We start from the raw sequence: 16,863 nt of genomic DNA, 5'->3' as shown, positions 1-16,863 counted from the left end.
GGACGGGTGGGGACGGAGAGGATCCTGATGGGGACGGGCGGGGATTCAAGACAAGTTTCAAGTTTATTTATACTTAATGAATCACCTATTTTAAATTACTAGGCGATGTACAATACAACTAAACATATAATTAAAACATAGGTAGTAATGTATAAATTAACTTATGTTGTACTTTTAAAAACAAAAATTAACATACAATAATACATACATGATAAAAAAAAAAAAATATTAGTTTAGGACAAAAAAAAAAACAACATACAAGAGACATGAGGATAGGTAGGGGAGAAGTTACAATGTTTGAGCAGAGACGAAAGAATTACAACAATGGGTGGGATTTCTGTCCCCGCGCAACTCTCTATTTCAGCCATCATGCTGTGGCTTTCTTGAAGGTATGCTCTGAGGTCTGAAGGGTGACATTGGAAATAGTGGGGTCACTGACCTGATTGGGAGCAGGGCAGTCTACCAATTCAAATTTTGGCGGGAAAGTCAGTTGGTCAGAAATTTTAATTTTGATGCAAAATCCATGGAATGGAAAAGTCTCTGGTAGGTTTAAAGATGTTCTCCCCGTGGAGCTGGTTTAGATGTTCTCTCAGGGTTTACGCAGCTGGCATTGTGTTTGTTGCAGGTTTCTGGGTCTCACTGCGTCTAAGTATTTTTGTAGTGTGGCACCATCGAATCTTAGGCAAGAGAGACTCAAAGCATAGGTGAAATTCTGGTTGTTCACCCAGCCTTTATAGTAACTATAAAATTGGTATGAATTCACCCTTGACTTGTTGATTGATTGGCCTTGTTCTTGTAATACCGAGTGATGTTATCTTTTGTAATTTTGTGTCCAGAGCTGCAACTAGAAAACACACTGGTTCATTGACACTCGATACATTTCTTATCTTTCTTCTTTTCCACCATCATCCTGCTGTATCAGTTTTTTGTTCCTATCTATGGTACTTATTGTTCTTTGCAACTCCTTGCCTCTGTGTTTGCCAGAGGATGTGGTAAGAGCGGATAGCATAGCTGGTTTTAAGAAATGTTTGGACAAGTTCCTGGAGGAAAAGTCCATAGTCTATTATTGAGAAAGACACGGGGGGGGGGGGGGGGAGCAGCCACTGCTTGCCCTGTATCAGTAGCATGGAATATTGTTACACCTTGGGTTTTGGCCAGGTACTGGTGACCTGGATTGGCCACTGTGGGAACGGGCTACTGGACTTGATGGACCGTTGGCCTGATCCAGTGAGGCTATTTATATGTTCTTATGTATGTTGGTTTTAATTGTTGTACCAATTCTTATCAGTATTATACAGCTATGATGTTAATAGGTCTATTAAATACCTAAATAAATAAAAATTCATAGCTAAATATCATGCTTGAACAGGAGTAGTTTAATGGTTAGTGCAGAGGGCTATGAACCTAAGTTAATTCCTCCACTGCAGCTCTTTGTGACACTGGGCACATCACTTAACCCTCTATTGCACCAGGTACAAAGATTGTAAGCTCACTAGGGACATTAAAAAAAAAAAAAAAAAAGTGTCTGCATGCAATATGTAAACTGCTTTGATTGTACCACAGAAAGGCTGTATATAAATAATCAGAACAAGTAGAGAATTGGCCCCAGATGGTTCTGTTTATTCCAGCACCTCAGATGTGGCACTATATCAAATGTCTTCCTGAAATCCAAGCATATGTCATCCCCCCCCCCCCCCCCAAGAATGTGTCTGCTGCAGAGAAGGAAGTGAGTAAGACCAGTGTTAGGCACACACAACATCCAGCACCTCCCCAGCCCTCCAGGCAGAACACTGGCTACCTATCAACAAATGCTGCATATTCAAGGCCCTGGTAATAGCCCACAAACAATTCCACCTCATCACACCAGCCTATATTACTTTCAGACTACATCAGTACACCCCCCGCACGCCCCCCCTCCTCTCTGAGATGGAGGGGCGGCTGTGCATCCCTCCAGGGAGATCTCTCCAGATGGAAAACCGCCCGTAAACACTCCTATAGCCATTTTGACCCAAGGCTATGGAACCAACGGCCTGCACAGATCAGATCACAGAACTCGCCGATGAACTTCCTCTTCAACTGAGCCACCACTGAGCAGACAGTTCCCCTAAATTCAATTCTTCCAGTCGTGTCCTTGATTAACGGGAAACCTCTCCTGTGATTGCTATGAACATCTCTCTGCAACCTGTTGTGGCCTTAAGTTACCTTGATTGCCCAATGTAATTACTACTACTGCTATTTATTATTTCTATAGCGCTGAAAAGGCGTACGCAGCGCTGTACATTTTAGCATACAATAGACAGTCCCTGGTCAGAAGAGCTTACAATCTCATTTAGACAGGACACTACAGGGTTGGGGAAGATTATGGTAGATAGATTTGTACTGTGAACATCTAATATAATTTACTATGTCTACTGTGATTTACTGGGAATGTCCTTTCGTAACCCGTTCTGAGCTCACGGGAGGACGGGATAGACATCTAAATAAAATAAATACATTTCACCCAGTCAAAGAAATTGATTAGATTGGGCACAAACTCCTTCTAGTAAAACCATGCCGACTGGGATCCTGCAACGCACTGGATTCTGTTTCACCATCTTCTTACTCCAGAAAACTTTCCTACTACTGAGGTAACACTAATGAGCTCACAAGTTTCCAACTATATATGGAGGGGCTTTAGTCTAGGTCTGTCCCCATCTGCTGTTGCTTACCTGGACTCTGTCTTGCTTCAGCCCAGTTGGAGAAGGTGTACGATCCTGACCAAGATGAAGAGGACTCCCCTGCGCGTACACACTGTAACACAGGATTAAAATATGCCGCTGATAAGTTTGTATCAGATCGACCCCAGCACAGAGAGTCTCCCCCCCACCCCTCCCCTACAGATTACATGTGGCTCTGACCTGCGGTTCATCACAGCAGTCTCCATTCTCTCTTCATGAGGGCTGTAAGGTCTCGACTTCACTGCTGGGGAGGAAAAAGGGCTGCTGGACCGAGGGCTGTTTGACCCCTGGCTGGAGTACCGAGACTCCTGAGGACTCCAGCTCTCATGTCTTCCTGCTTTGAAAGTATCCTGAGACCCAAGGCAAAAAAAAACAAAACTAACAATAATGATGGCATGATCATTTATTTATTTTAGTATTTATATTCCACTTATAGCCTACCATATTTTTCGCTCCATAAGATGCACTTTTTCCACCCCGAAATAAGGGTGCATCTTATGGAGCGAATACCCAGCCCCCCCCTTCCCCCTTACCTTTTTTTCATTGTCACCCTCCCTCGCTAGATGCGGCTGCCTGCCTGGTCCTGGCAAGCAGTGACAGCTGACGCGGCTCGAGTCCTCTTCTTTTCCCTTGCAGCGGAGCGGCGCACAGGGCTGCCTGCCTGGTCCCGCGCCACTTCCTGCGAACAGTCTCATGGGAAGCAGCGCGGGACCAGGCAGGCAGCCCTGTGCACCACTCCGCTGCAAGGGAAAAGAAGAGGACTCGAGCAGCGTCAGCCATCACTGCTTGCCGGGAACAGGCAGGCGGCCGCATCTAGCGAGGGAGGGCGTCAGAATGGAAAAAAAAAAAAAAGGTAATGGGGGGGGGGGGCCTGCCTGCCTGCCAAATTAAATATAGGGAGCAGGGAGAAGCTGGGCCTGTCTGCCTGAGGGGAGGCCTGCTTGCTTGCCTGGGGGGTCTGCCTGGGAGGGGGAGGCCTGCTTGCTTGCCTGGGGGGCTGTCTGGGAGGGGAAGGCCACCTTGGATGGGAGGGGGGAGTACTGCCTGCCTGCCCTGTCCCTACCTGCCTGCCTGCCCTGTCCGCCCGGTGCCCTCTCCCGGCCTACCATTAGACCACCAGAGGGGGGATAGGGTACAGAGCCTGGCAGAAATGGGGGATAGGGTGCAAAGCCTAGCAGGGAGAATTTGGTTCAGAATGTTTTTTTCTTGTTTTCCTCCTCTAAATCTGGGGTGCGTCTTATGGAGTGAAAAATACAGTAAGTGGTTTTACACTCAGGTACTCGAGCATTTTTCCCTATCCGTCCCAGTGGGCTCACTATCTAATGTACCTGGGGCAATGGGCGATTAAGTGACTTGCCCAGGGTCACAAGGAGCAGTGTGGTATTTGAACTCACAATCTCAGGGTGCTGAGACTGTAGCACTAACTTCCTTTACAATTGGTTCCTGAAGTTACATGGATATAAAGCAGGAGTTCTCAACCTAGTCCTCAGGACCAGTGGTATACCAAAGACAGGGGGTGGGGGGAACCCTGGGAGCAGGGAGCTCGGGGGTGCTAGAGCAGTTGCAGGTCTGCAGTCCACCTGCACGCACTCATTGGCTCTGCTGGCCCCCACCTCCTCCAATATCAACTTCCTGTTCTAGGGTGGGGGACCAGCAGAGCCAACAGCTGTGCGCAGGCAGCCTGCAACCCTGTGACTGAACCAGATGGAAAACCCCCTAGGTGATGCAATTACATTACAATTTAATTATTACAATTAAAATGTATGAGATGTTATAATCACAGTCAGATGTTTCAATAAGTTTTCCCTTCAATTAACACCAACACAGAGGTTAAACATTTAAATATTTGTATTTATTTGTTGCCCTGGTGGGCTCACAATCTATCTAATGTACCTGGGGCAATGGGTGGATTAAGTGACTTGCCCAGGGTCACAAGGCCAGTGTGGGTTTTAACCCACAACCTCATGGTGCCGAGGCTGTAGCTTTAACCGCCGCACCACACAATTTTCCTTTGAAATATAACTCCAAACTTGATTTAGAAGTCTCAATAAATTATGAGAACTAGCAGGTGTTAGATAAGTTCCTGACCCATAATTCACACAAACTCAGCTGTATCCTTTACAGCCTTCTCATTACACACCTCAGTTCAACAGCCCATAAGCAGGTTTAATTTGCAGCATTTCTCATAAAATTAAACATTTACTGGAAATATTATTTTTTTTAAAAAATTCACTCAAATTCCAGAGCTGACATACAAATTTTCACTCAGTAGACACATACCATTTCCTCACCAATTCCTTGTACTGTCTTAAACTCTCTGCTCTCCAGCTCAAAATAACAGTCCTGAGGCTCTTAATGAGAAAAGCTACTATTAAGTGCAGCTTCCTTACTCTTTCTTTTTACTCTCCCTGCAACTCCCAGATTCTGTGCACAGGCCAGCCTCTGAGAAGCTCTCAGCATTTCCCTCCTGCCTCTCTCCTGTAAGTGCTTTAAATTTATTATTTTTTTTCTTCCTGTTTTACATGCACCTTTCCACTGCCTGGAGGAGGGGGGTGCTCCAGCCAGAGGATGTGCTCCGCCTTGGGTTCTCACCCTGCTAGGTATGCCACTGCGCGTGACACATCTAGCCAGTCAAGGTTTTCAGCGACATATCTGCACAGAATGGAGGTAGTGCATGCAATTTTATATCATGCATATTTGTTTGGCTATTCTGAAAATCTGACTGACAAGGTGTGTATATTCGAGGACATAGTTAAGAACCCTTGAAATAAAGTGACCTCGTGATATAATATAGCATTACAGAAGCTCAGGGTTTAGAACCAAGCAGGAAGATAAAGTGACTTTTTGAAGAGAGTCCGAAGTAGAGGGAAGTCTCATGCATAGACTTCATTTCCTTCCACCGTAATGGAAGTGCTATGCTGCACCTTTAGGGGGCAGAGCAGCACTTAATTAGCAAAATTGAACAAGCAAAAAATGGAAGAGATTGCTCCAAGACAGACACAAAGGACAGCTGCATGCTGGAAACACCTGGGACACAAATGCATAGTTGCTCAGGAGGGAAGACAGACTTCATACCTGGTAGTGTGAGGCCACATCCCTGTTCGGAGTGAGACTTGCTTGCCTAGAATATCACACAAGAGGGGGGAAAAAAAACAACCACCAGATCTTAGAAATGTTCTTTGGCCAGCAAAGCTTCAAGACCCTACCATGGTCATATGCATACACACATACAAAGTCCCTCCCCCCTCCAAACACACACACACACACACACACAGGAGTTGATTTTGTCCCTTGCTAAGGCAGGTAAAGTGAATTCTCCTGCACATACATGCACCACGAGGGGCTGCCTAGCAGGATAGCTGCCACATCACACCCAGCTCTGCTGCTGACAGTCTCTGCATCCAGCCTGGACACAAGGGCTGGGAATTAAAAAGCAGGGGGGTGTAAAGAGAGTTTGTGAACTAGGCATAACAGTACCAAGGTATGTTATGGGTTTGCTGCATTTCTGCAGTCATTGTCAGAATTTGTCTCCAGATACAAAAGTTGCTATTTCCTGCTGATTCATGGAAAACCACCGACTGTGCTGCTGCCGTCTCCGAGACCCACCCGCACCGGAATGTAACATCTCTTCCCCCCCCCCTACTCCTCACCTAGTTCCCTCCTTTCCTTCCTATAGTTCTGGTACAACAGTACTTGGTGCCATAGTCAAATCAGCCTTGAGCTCACCCTGCCAACCCTAACCTACTTGCCACTCCCCAGGAGCATCCCAAGCTGAAAACTTGCCCTATGTGAAATGCCCCCCCTAGTGCTCCAGTCCATCCCCTGCAATGCAGCCAAATAAAGAAGGCAATGGACAGGCTGCAAGTCTAGCATCCCATGTAGCCAGCCATACCACTTGCATATAGCTCACTATGGTTCTTGCCACGCCCCACTGCTCTTTCTTATGGCTGGTGCTGCAGGCATCTTCAAAGCATAAGGCACAAGATCAACATCAGAAATGTTTGGCCCATATCATGCATTATGGTATGTCAATGGTACACATTTTTATAGAGGTGGAGGAAAAATGGCGAATAGATGCGCCCACTGCCCCACCCCACCTGGCGAGGCACGGAAATCCCTGCCAGCTACTTCGTTTGGTCAGTTCTAGCTGCCATTTTGCTGCCTCTAAAATTCTGGCACCCTATGCGACCCATTAGGTCACCTAGTGGTAGGGCTAGCCCCCAGTTTCTACCAGCTTCTGCACATTACCTCACTTGTACACCCTCCTGTCCTCACCATTTCTTGTCCGGCATCCTTCTACTACGCCCCTCTCTCTACAACCGATTCCTACCTTCCTACCCCCTCAGGGATGTAGTGTAATGTGAATGGCAGAGCTTGAAGAAAGAGGGGAGGGGGTGCAATGGTGGTGAGATCATGCTACAACAGGGAAAGGAGGAAAAAGAGTGGAAGCTGAGAGAGTAGTGGCTTTACTGAGAGAAGAATAAAGGTTGTTGTGCAAGAACAAGGCAAGAAGAAAGACGTAAAGAAAGGAGGTAACAGAAAAAAGGTAAATATATAATTTAATCATAAACAACAAATCAGATTTTTCATACAAATGTATTTTTACACATGACTGTTCAGTCACAGGGGATTGATCCCTTTCTCTCCAACCAGAGGAAGCTCAACTAATTTCATCCACTTAGAGAGCAGTATAAAAAAATAATCTGTATAACCCCCCCCCCACACACAAAAAAAAAAAATAAAAAAACACAACCCCACAAAAAACAATTCAATATTCCATTATTCCCCAAAGGTAGGGTGCCCCTGCGACATCTAATGCCTGTAATCAGAGGGAAGAGGAGGGAGTGCATCATAATAGTATCTAGGAACCAGTCCGACAGGAGCTGATACAGCTTCCCCCACCCGTCTCTTGCATATGTATGCAGCCGAAGGCCAGAAACAAGCCGTGAGCTGCACATATTGTGCACAGGAGCAGGTGAGAGCTGTATGTACCGAGGTCACAAACAGCTCAGCAGGGCAGTCCTCTCAAGTCTCCCACATTCAGCAGGAGATCCCACTGTCACAGGCCATCTCTTGCACTCCCACTGGGGAGCAAAGAACTCCCATCGAACAGCCTCCTCTACCACCAGCAGCAGGAGATGAATTACCAAGACATCATCTCCTGCTGCTGCGGACCAGTCTCGTAAGAGCTGCAAAATCTCACAGCTCTTGTTTATTTGGATTTATTAACGGCCTTCATGAAGGGATTCACCCAAAGCGGTCTAAGTGGAATAGTAGTCAGGTACTCTAAACATTTTCCCTATCCGTCCTGGTGGGTTCACAATCTAGCTAAGGTGCCTGGGGTAATGGAAGGTTAAGTGACTTGCCCAGGGTCACAAGGGGCAGCACTGGGATCGAACCCACAACCTCAGGGTGCCGAGGCAGCCGCTCTGACTACTAGGCCACTCCCTCCCTGTGAGATTGGTCTCTGTGGCAGTAGGATGAGGTTTATTAAGGATTCTCCAGCTGCCTGAGGAGTCTCCCCAGCCCTGTCAAAATTAGATTGTAAGCTCTTCTGAGCATGGACTGCCTATTGTATGTTAAATGGACAGCGCTGCGTACACCTTTCAGCGCTATAGAAATGATAAATAGTAGTAGTAGCCAAGGACTGTCAGAGGGTAGAGCCAGGAGGTGCAATGGGTACATGGCTGGGCAGAGCTGGTGCACAGCTTAAAATCTCCTTTGGCAGCTCTACCTGCAAATGGTCATGCCTGCCAAGAGCAGTGACCTTCTCCACCCTTTGTGCACAGAATTTACTGAAGGCGCTCAGAACCCTCTGTACCTTTCTATACTCAGCTGCAGTTTGGAGGAGCTACATTTGATCCTGTTCTGAGCCTCCACATTTAACATGTCCTCTGTGCTCTCCCCATTGATGAACACAATCACATCACCAGGTTGCAGATCTGCCGTTGCAGCCTTGCTGCCCTCTGAGACCTGCAGAGAACAACGGAAAGAATATTCCACAAAGCCAGCCACCATGTTGGTAAATTGTTTAGATGGAAAAGGAGGAGATCAACATAAAAACTCTGTGACCACCGGTAAAAGGGAAAATATAGAATCGGTAAAAGGGGGAAAATATAGAATCTTATAAGCCACTCAGAAAAGAAGAGGGTAAAGATCCATCTATAATCACAAATCAAGGGAGAAGAACAGTTAGAGAGAGCCGCTGAAACCTATAAATGACCCTGTAAGGAAAAGGAGAGAGGTGAAAATCTGCATCGTGGCCTAGCATGAAGAGGCACAGAATCCTATAATAGCCAAGAAAGGGAAGAGTATAGAATCTTATAATCCCCCATTGAGAGAGAGCGAGAAGGAGAAATTAGGTTCTTACCTGGTAATTTACTTTCTTTTAGCTTCTCCAGACCAGTAGAGGTTAACTTTACGATTGGGTATATATCTAATCATGACCAGCAGGTGGAGACTGAAAACAAAACTTTGGGACAGTATATCCTAGCCCCTCCTCTCTATTTCCCTCAGTCTGCCGAATAGCCAAGCAGAACCAAGAACTGGAAACAACAGAGAGAAAAAACAATACTCCGAAAGGAGTAACCAATAACATACCCAAAAAATGCTGTTGGAAAATGCAGAGGAGAAATTCCCGAAGGAAGAAGGTCCCCACAGCTCGCCAGCTAAGCCAGCCGAGCCACAGCCGCTGTTCTTCAATTCTCCCCGGCCCTAGAAAAATACTAGAACCCGCAGCAAAAACCAAAAACTGCCCGCGCAACAGCCCCAACAACAACAACAACAGACAGGGTGGGGACCTCTACTGGTCTGGAGAAGCTAAAAGAAAGTAAATTAGCAGGTAAGAACCTAATTTCTCCTTCTTTAGCACTCTCCAGACCAGTAGAGGTTAACTTTACGATTGGGACGTACCAAAGCAGTCCCTCTCACGGGCGGGACCCCCGAAGGGCCGATACCAGAACACGCTCACCGAACACCGCGTCCCGACGCGCCTGAACATCTACCCGATAATGCCGAACAAATGAATGCAAGGAGGACCAAACCGCAGCCTTACAAATATCCACCGGAGGCACGAGCGACGACTCAGCCCAAGAAGCCGCCTGACCCCTAGTGGAATGAGCCCTGAGAAACTCCGGAACCGGCTTCTGACTCAGAAGATAAGCGGAAGCGATCGTCTCCTTGATCCAGCGCGCAATAGTAGCCTTAGAAGCGCCAGCCCCCCGACGAGGACCCGCCAGAAGCACAAAGAGATGATCGGAGCTCCGAAAATCCCGGGTCCGCTGCACATAAGCATGGAGGACCCGACCGACATCCAACTTGCGCAGCTGTCGTTGCTCAGAAGAACCCTCCCGACTACCCAAGACCGGGAGGACCACCGATTGATTGACATGAAAAGGAGAAACTACCTTCGGCAGAAAGGAAGGAACAGGCCGCAAAACAACCCGCTCCTTTGAAAACTCCAGGAAGGGAGCCCTACAAGAGAAAGCCTGTAGCTCCGACACCCGTCTAGCGGAAGTAATGGCCACCAAAAAGACCGACTTCAGCGTAAGGTCCTTCAACGAACAGCCATCCAACGGCTCGAAAGGAGGGCGCACTAGAACAGAGAGAACCAGATTGAGATCCCAAGAGGGAATCGAGGGCCTTATGGGAGGCCTGAGCAACTTGGCCGCCCTAAGAAAGCGAATCACATCAGGAATGGCTGACAAACGCTGACCTGTCACCAGCCCCCGAAAAGCCGACAGGGCCGCCAGATGAACCCGAAGAGAAGACCAGGCCAGGCCCCTATCCAGGCCATCCTGCAAAAACTCTAGAATGTTAGGCAGAGAAGCGCGAAAGGAGACCACTCCCCGCGCTCGGCACCATTCCTCAAACAGACGCCAAACCCGTACATAAGCCCGAGAGGTAGAAAGCCTCCGGGACCCCAAAAGTGTAGAGATCACCTTGTCGGAATATCCCTTCTTACTCAGGCGGCCCCTTTCAAGAGCCAAGCCGTAAGACAAAAGGGAGACGGGTCGAACATGGGAATGGGACCCTGCGTCAGAAGATCGCACTCGAGAGGCAGAGGAAGAGGATCCGCCACCAGATGCCTCACCAGATCCGCATACCACGGACGACGAGGCCAATCCGGAGCCACCAAGACCACCAGCCCCGGATGGCGAACAATGCGAAGCAGTACTCTGCCTACTAATGGCCAAGGAGGGAACACATACAACAGCCCCTCCGTTGGCCACGGTTGGACCAGAGCATCCAGACCCTCGGCCAGGCCGTCCCTGTGACGACTGAAGAAGCGGGGTACTTTGGCGTTGCCACTTGTAGCCATCAGATCCATCAGGGGCTGCCCCCAAGCACGCACTAGCAACTGAAACGCCTCGGCGCCGAGACACCACTCTCCCGGATCCAAGAAGTGACGACTGAGGAAGTCCGCCTGAACGTTTTCTACCCCGGCAATGTGAGAGGCCGAGAGGTCCAGAAGATGCGACTCCGCCCAAACCATGAGCCGAGCCGCCTCCTGCGCCACCAGAGTGCTCTTGGTGCCCCCCTGACGATTGACATAAGCCACTGCCGTGGCATTGTCCGACAGGACTCTGACCGACTTGCCCAACAAAAGGGAGAGGAAAGCCAACAGCGCCAGCCGGACCGCCCTGGTCTCCAACACGTTGATCGACCAGGAGGCCTCCTCCGTGGACCAGGTTCCCTGAGCAGAGTGACCCAGACACTGGGCCCCCCAACCCAGGAGACTCGCATCCGTAAGGAGCACCGTCCACTGCGGAAGATCCAGACCCACCCCCTGAACTAGGTGAGGGGTCCGGAGCCACCAACGCAGACTGCAGCGCGCCAAGCCTCGCAGGGGAACCGGAACATCCATCCCGTGCCTCTGGGGAGACCACCTCCGGAGCAGAGCATACTGAAGAGGACGCATGTGGGCCCGCGCCCACCTCACCACGTCCAGGGACGCCGCCATCGACCCCAGGACCTGGAGGAAATCTCGCGCCCGAGGACACCGGGACGCCAAAAGCAGGCGAATCTGAGACTGCAATTTGCTCACCCGGGCCTCTGGGAGGAAGACCTTCCCCAAGGAGGTGTCGAACAGCACCCCGAGGTACTCCAGACGCTGAGCCGGAACCAACCGACTCTTGGAAAGGTTGACCACCCAGCCCAGCGACCGGAGAAACTCCACCACCCGAGCCGTAACCCGGTAGCTTTCCTGCAACGACTTGGCCCGAATTAACCAGTCGTCCAGGTAGGGGTGTACCAGAATGCCCTCCGACCGCAAGGCTGCCGCGACGACCACCATCACCTTGGTGAACGTCCGGGGAGCCGTGGCCAGCCCAAAGGGAAGCGCACAGAACTGATAGTGCCGACCCAAGATCGCAAAGCGCAGGAAACGCTGATGAGAGGTCCGAATAGGAACATGCAAGTAGGCCTCCGTCAGATCGAGAGAAGTGAGAAACTCCCCCGGCTGAACCGCCAGAATGACCGACCGCAGCGTTTCCATACGGAAAGAGGGAACCTTGAGAGCCCTGTTGACCCCTTTCAAATCGAGGATGGGCCGAAAAGTCCCCTCCTTCTTGGGCACCACAAAGTAAATGGAGTACCTGCCCGTGCCCCACTCCGGGGGGGGCACCGGAACTACTGCCCTGAGATCTAGCAAGCGCTGAAGGGTCTGGCGAAAAGCCTGCTTCTTCCCCGGAGTCTGACACGGAGAAGCGAGGAAAAAATCCGGCAGAGAGCGGGCGAACTCCAGGGCATAACCGTCCCGCACCACCTCCAGGACCCACTGATCGGACGTGATCTCGGCCCATTTGGGAAAAAAGTCGCGCAGCCGGGCCCCCACCGGAACCAAGGGGGGCGCCGGCAAGGCGTCATTGTGCAGGACGGGAAGCGGGGGAACCGGCGGAGGGGTTCCCTGCCCCCCGACGGGCCCCCCGAAAGGGCTGCATGCGCTGGAAGAACCGACCCCGGGAAAACCCCGGAGACTGGAAAGAAGCAGCCCCACGCCCAGGGCGATACTTGCGAAATTCCCGCAAACGCCCCCGGGCCGCACCCCCCCGAGACGCCGGGCGGGCACGGTCCTCCGGCAAACGGGGAACTTTCGAGTCCGACAGAGTCTGAATTAACTTATCCAAGTCCTCTCCAAATAAAAACGACCCCCGAAAGGGAAATTTAGTAAGCTTAGCTTTGGACGCAGCATCCGCCGCCCAAGCGCGCAGCCACAACACACGCCTTGCGGCCACGCCAAAAGCCATGGACTTAGCCGAGATCCGCACCAAGTCATACAGAGCATCCGAGAGGAATGAGGCAGCCATCTCAATCTTTGCTACCTCCTGATCCACCAGAGACCAGTCGTCAGACTCTCGATCCAAGACCCGCTCCGCCCACCGAAACACGGCGCGAGCGACCAGTCCCCCACAAATAGCCGCCTGGACCCCAAAAGCAGAGACTTGAAAATTTTGCTTAAGGATGTTCTCCAATTTGCGCTCCTCAGAGTCCCGCAAGGCAGAACCGCCCTCAACAGGCACGGTATGCCGCTTGGAAATAGCCGAGACCACCGCATCCACGACTGGCGAAGCTAACGTAGCCCGATCCCCTTCAGGAATGGGATACAGGCGAGCCATGCTGCGCGCCAGCCGAAACGGCGTCTCCGGCGTTTTCCACTGCTCAAGAATAATATCCCGAATATCCTGATGCATAGGAAAAGAGCGGGAAACGGAACGGATCCCTCGTAACAGAGGGTCCCCCACACGCGGAGTCTCCGGCGGCGCGTCCTCAAAACGCAAAGCCGAAGAAACCTGTTGAATAAGGTCAGGCAGCTCATCTCTCTGAAAAAGGCGCACCACGGACGCCTCGTCACTGGAGAACGGGAAACCCGACAACCCGCCGCCAGCTTCCGTCCCCTCCAGAGGGTCCTGGAATTCCTCAGAAGGGTCCAGGTCCTCCTCCATACCGACACGTTCCTCCGACCACAAATCCTCGTCCCACGACACCCGCGGACGCTTGGACAAGAGAGGCGGCGGAGGGGACGTCACGTCAGACGAGAGAGGCAAAGCCGCAGGGAGCGCGGAGGAAACCCCACCCCCCGAGACCCCCTGGGCGCAACCGGGACCCCCAGCCGCCTGAAAATAGGCTTTGCATAATGAAAAGAAAAAATCAGGGGAAAAACCCCCCGAGGGTCCCAAGGGACTCCCTGCCACAGCAGGGGACCCAGCAGAAACCTGCCCCTGCTTAGACAAAACAGGGGGAAGGTCACCTGAGGTGGAAGACAAAATGGAGGGGCCAGACAGAGAAGATGGCGTCTTTCCCGCCAAAACAGCTCCCTCCACAGCCTGCAGCGGCTGAGAGACCTGAATAGTCTCAGCCGCTAAAACAGGCAAGCCGGCATCAGCTGTCAAAATATCAGCTGAGAGGGAATCCTCTAAAACCCGACCGTCGGCGGCTCGGGGAATCCCTCCGTGGGCGGACGGAGAAGACCGGGCTTCTCCACCGTTCCCTGCCGACTCGCGAGGCACCATCGGCGGGGAGCTCTGGGCGCCTGCAGCCGCTGCCGACGGAGCTCCTCCACCGCACCGGCCTGAACACCGCTTGCACAGGCCGGCCGCGAGTGCCTCGCGTCTGGAGCACAATGAGCACTTTTTCCCTTTAGAAGTGCTCATTGCTCCATACGCGACCTAGCTGTAAAAAAAAAGTGCCGGTTAGTTGAAAAAATACAGTAAAATACAGTTTTCTTAAAGGGATACAACCCTCCAGACCAGCACTACCTCAGGATTTTTTTTTTTTTTTTTTTTTTTTACAGAACAGACTCCACAGGCTCTCGAAGCAATATGCCTTGCTTGATTTAGGGGGCAAGGCTTACTGCTGAGGCTCCTCTAAAAAAATATGGGGAGGTGGAGGAAGTGGGGGGAGGGACCCCGCTCGTGACCCGCCGGGTTTGACACCCCCGAGGTCGGACGAACCCCCAAACAGAGTCCGTCCAAGCTCCGTCCGGCTAAAAACAGGGACAATAAACCTCTAAACAAATTCCAACAGCCCTACCAAGGGAGATGGGTACAGATCACTCAACACCTGCTGGAGACTGAAAGAAGACTGAGGGAAATAGAGAGGAGGGGCTAGGATATACTGTCCCAAAGTTTTGTTTTCAGTCTCCACCTGCTGGTCATGATTAGATATATACCCAATCGTAAAGTTAACCTCTACTGGTCTGGAGAGTGCTAAAGAATACCATATTTCCACAGTGCATAGGAGGCATAAAACCCTCTAATGGCCAACATAGGAAAGAGTATAGAATCTTATAATCCCCCATTGAGAGAGTGATAGAGTACCATATTTCCATAGTGCACAGGAGGCATAAAACCTTCTAATGGCCAAGAAAGGAAAGAGTATAGAATCTTATAATCCCCCATTGAGAGAGAGATAGAGTACCATATTTCCATAGTGCACAGGAGGCATAAAACCTTCTAATGGCCAAGAAAGGAAAGAGTATAGAATCTTATAATCCCCCATTGAGAGAGAGATAGAGTACCATATTTCCATAGTGCACAGGAGGCATAAAACCTTCTAATGGCCAAGAAAGGGAGTCCTTTTATTACTCAGTACAGAATATCAAAATTCTGTAGTGCACAGGAAGCAAAGAACCCCATCATCACCCAATGAAAGGAAAGAGACGTAGAATATTAGAATGGCCCAGTGGTGTTAGAACAAAAAAACTTTAGAATGGCCCAGTGGGGGGGGGGAGGGGGGGAGATGCAAGATATCCGAGAGGTTTAAGGTGATTAAATTCAGTGCATTTTTTCTAACAAAAAAGGTGCTGGTACTGAAATGCTCGACCATTCTTCAGGAATGGGGTGATCACTGAGGGAAATACTACTAGTCAGAATAAGATGGTATGGTGGATCAGTACAAACAACTTTCAACATAAACCTCCCAAATCCCACCAATCACAATATAATAAGTGATCTTTTGAGAGGAAAAGGATATCAGAAACCTGCTTGATTATCAGGAATAAACCTTAATCAAGGCTTACAAGGTTCCACGTTTCTATCATCGATCCTGAAAAACCTCTCAATCACTGAGGGACCCACCCCACAGTAGCCAGGCCCCCCTGCAACCAGCCACAGAATCCATGAAAATTCAACAGAGTATGCAAAATCTGAGCTCTTTTATTAATATATTGGGACCATGGATCATTCTTATCAAGCAATGGAAAAAGGTGCCAGTAACTCAGTACCCCCGAGTACCTCCTTATAACAACAACAAAAAAAAAAAGCCCTGAATAAATTACTATCGAATACTAGGAAAACTGAACTATTTCAAGTTGGTCATTCAGAATTACTATCTGGCTTACCTAAGGTTCTTATTGGAACTACTGATATTAGCCTGATCAAGACTGCTTTCAACTCCTAACTCCTCTCACCTTGGGTTCTGCATCTCCAACCCTATATGTCAGGACTGCCCAAGTCCGGGCAGACAAGGTTTTCAGGATATCCACAATGAATATGCATGAGAGATTTGCCTGCACTGCCTTCTTAGTATGCAAATCTCTCTCTCAAGCATATTCATTGTGGATATCCTGAAAACCTGGCCTGCCAGTAGATCTCGAGGACCAGACTTGGGCAGCCCTACTATATGTCATGTTTGTCTGTCCAGGTTAGATTGTAAGCTCTTCAGAGCAGGGACCATTTATTAAATGTCAAATTTCTGACAACCCATCCTGCAACTGGAATAGTAAACTATCAGCATGATTCCTTTTAACTTATGTGCAGACTTTTTGCCTTACAGTATCACTTTATTAATAGAAACCATCTAGAGCAGTGGTTCCCAACCTTGTCCTGGAGGACCATCAGCCATTCAGGTTCTTGCAATAACCCTAATGAATATGTACGAGAGAGATTTGCATATAATGGAGGTGAAAGGCATGCAAATCTGATCCATGCATATTCATTAGGGTTATCCTGAAAACCTGACTGGCTGGAGGTCCTCCAGGACAGGGTTGGGAACCACTGATCTAGAGTTCTTGCAGGTGAGTTGTACAAAGAAAATAGCAACTTGCAGTGTCCATCCCCCTCCCCAGTGTGCCTTCCTTACAATCTGGAACCACAGCACCAATGACCAGCTTATTGAAAATAGATGGATGCATAAGGAAGGGGGATCT

At 49.7% G+C, this 16,863-nt stretch overlaps 1 protein-coding gene across 8 annotated transcripts in view; it reads right to left on the bottom strand.

The window, feature by feature from the left end:
- PDLIM2 (PDZ and LIM domain 2) overlaps positions 1-16,863 on the bottom strand; it is a 103,837-nt gene that overhangs the window by 60,180 nt on the left and 26,794 nt on the right. For all 8 annotated transcript variants that reach the window (XM_033950328.1, XM_033950321.1, XM_033950327.1 and 5 more), the window contains exons 3-6: positions 8,539-8,690; positions 5,793-5,838; positions 2,898-3,067; positions 2,709-2,790 (exon numbers count right to left, since the gene is read on the bottom strand). In XM_033950328.1, the coding sequence (XP_033806219.1) occupies positions 2,709-2,790; positions 2,898-3,067; positions 5,793-5,838; positions 8,539-8,690 (450 nt within the window). The remainder of the gene's footprint in view (positions 1-2,708; positions 2,791-2,897; positions 3,068-5,792; positions 5,839-8,538; positions 8,691-16,863) is intronic.

The sequence above is a fragment of the Geotrypetes seraphini genome, chromosome 6 (genome assembly GCF_902459505.1).
Source record: "Geotrypetes seraphini chromosome 6, aGeoSer1.1, whole genome shotgun sequence".
In the NCBI taxonomy this organism is placed as follows: Eukaryota; Metazoa; Chordata; class Amphibia; order Gymnophiona; family Dermophiidae; genus Geotrypetes; species Geotrypetes seraphini.
This window is presented reverse-complemented; position numbering and strand designations above follow the sequence as displayed.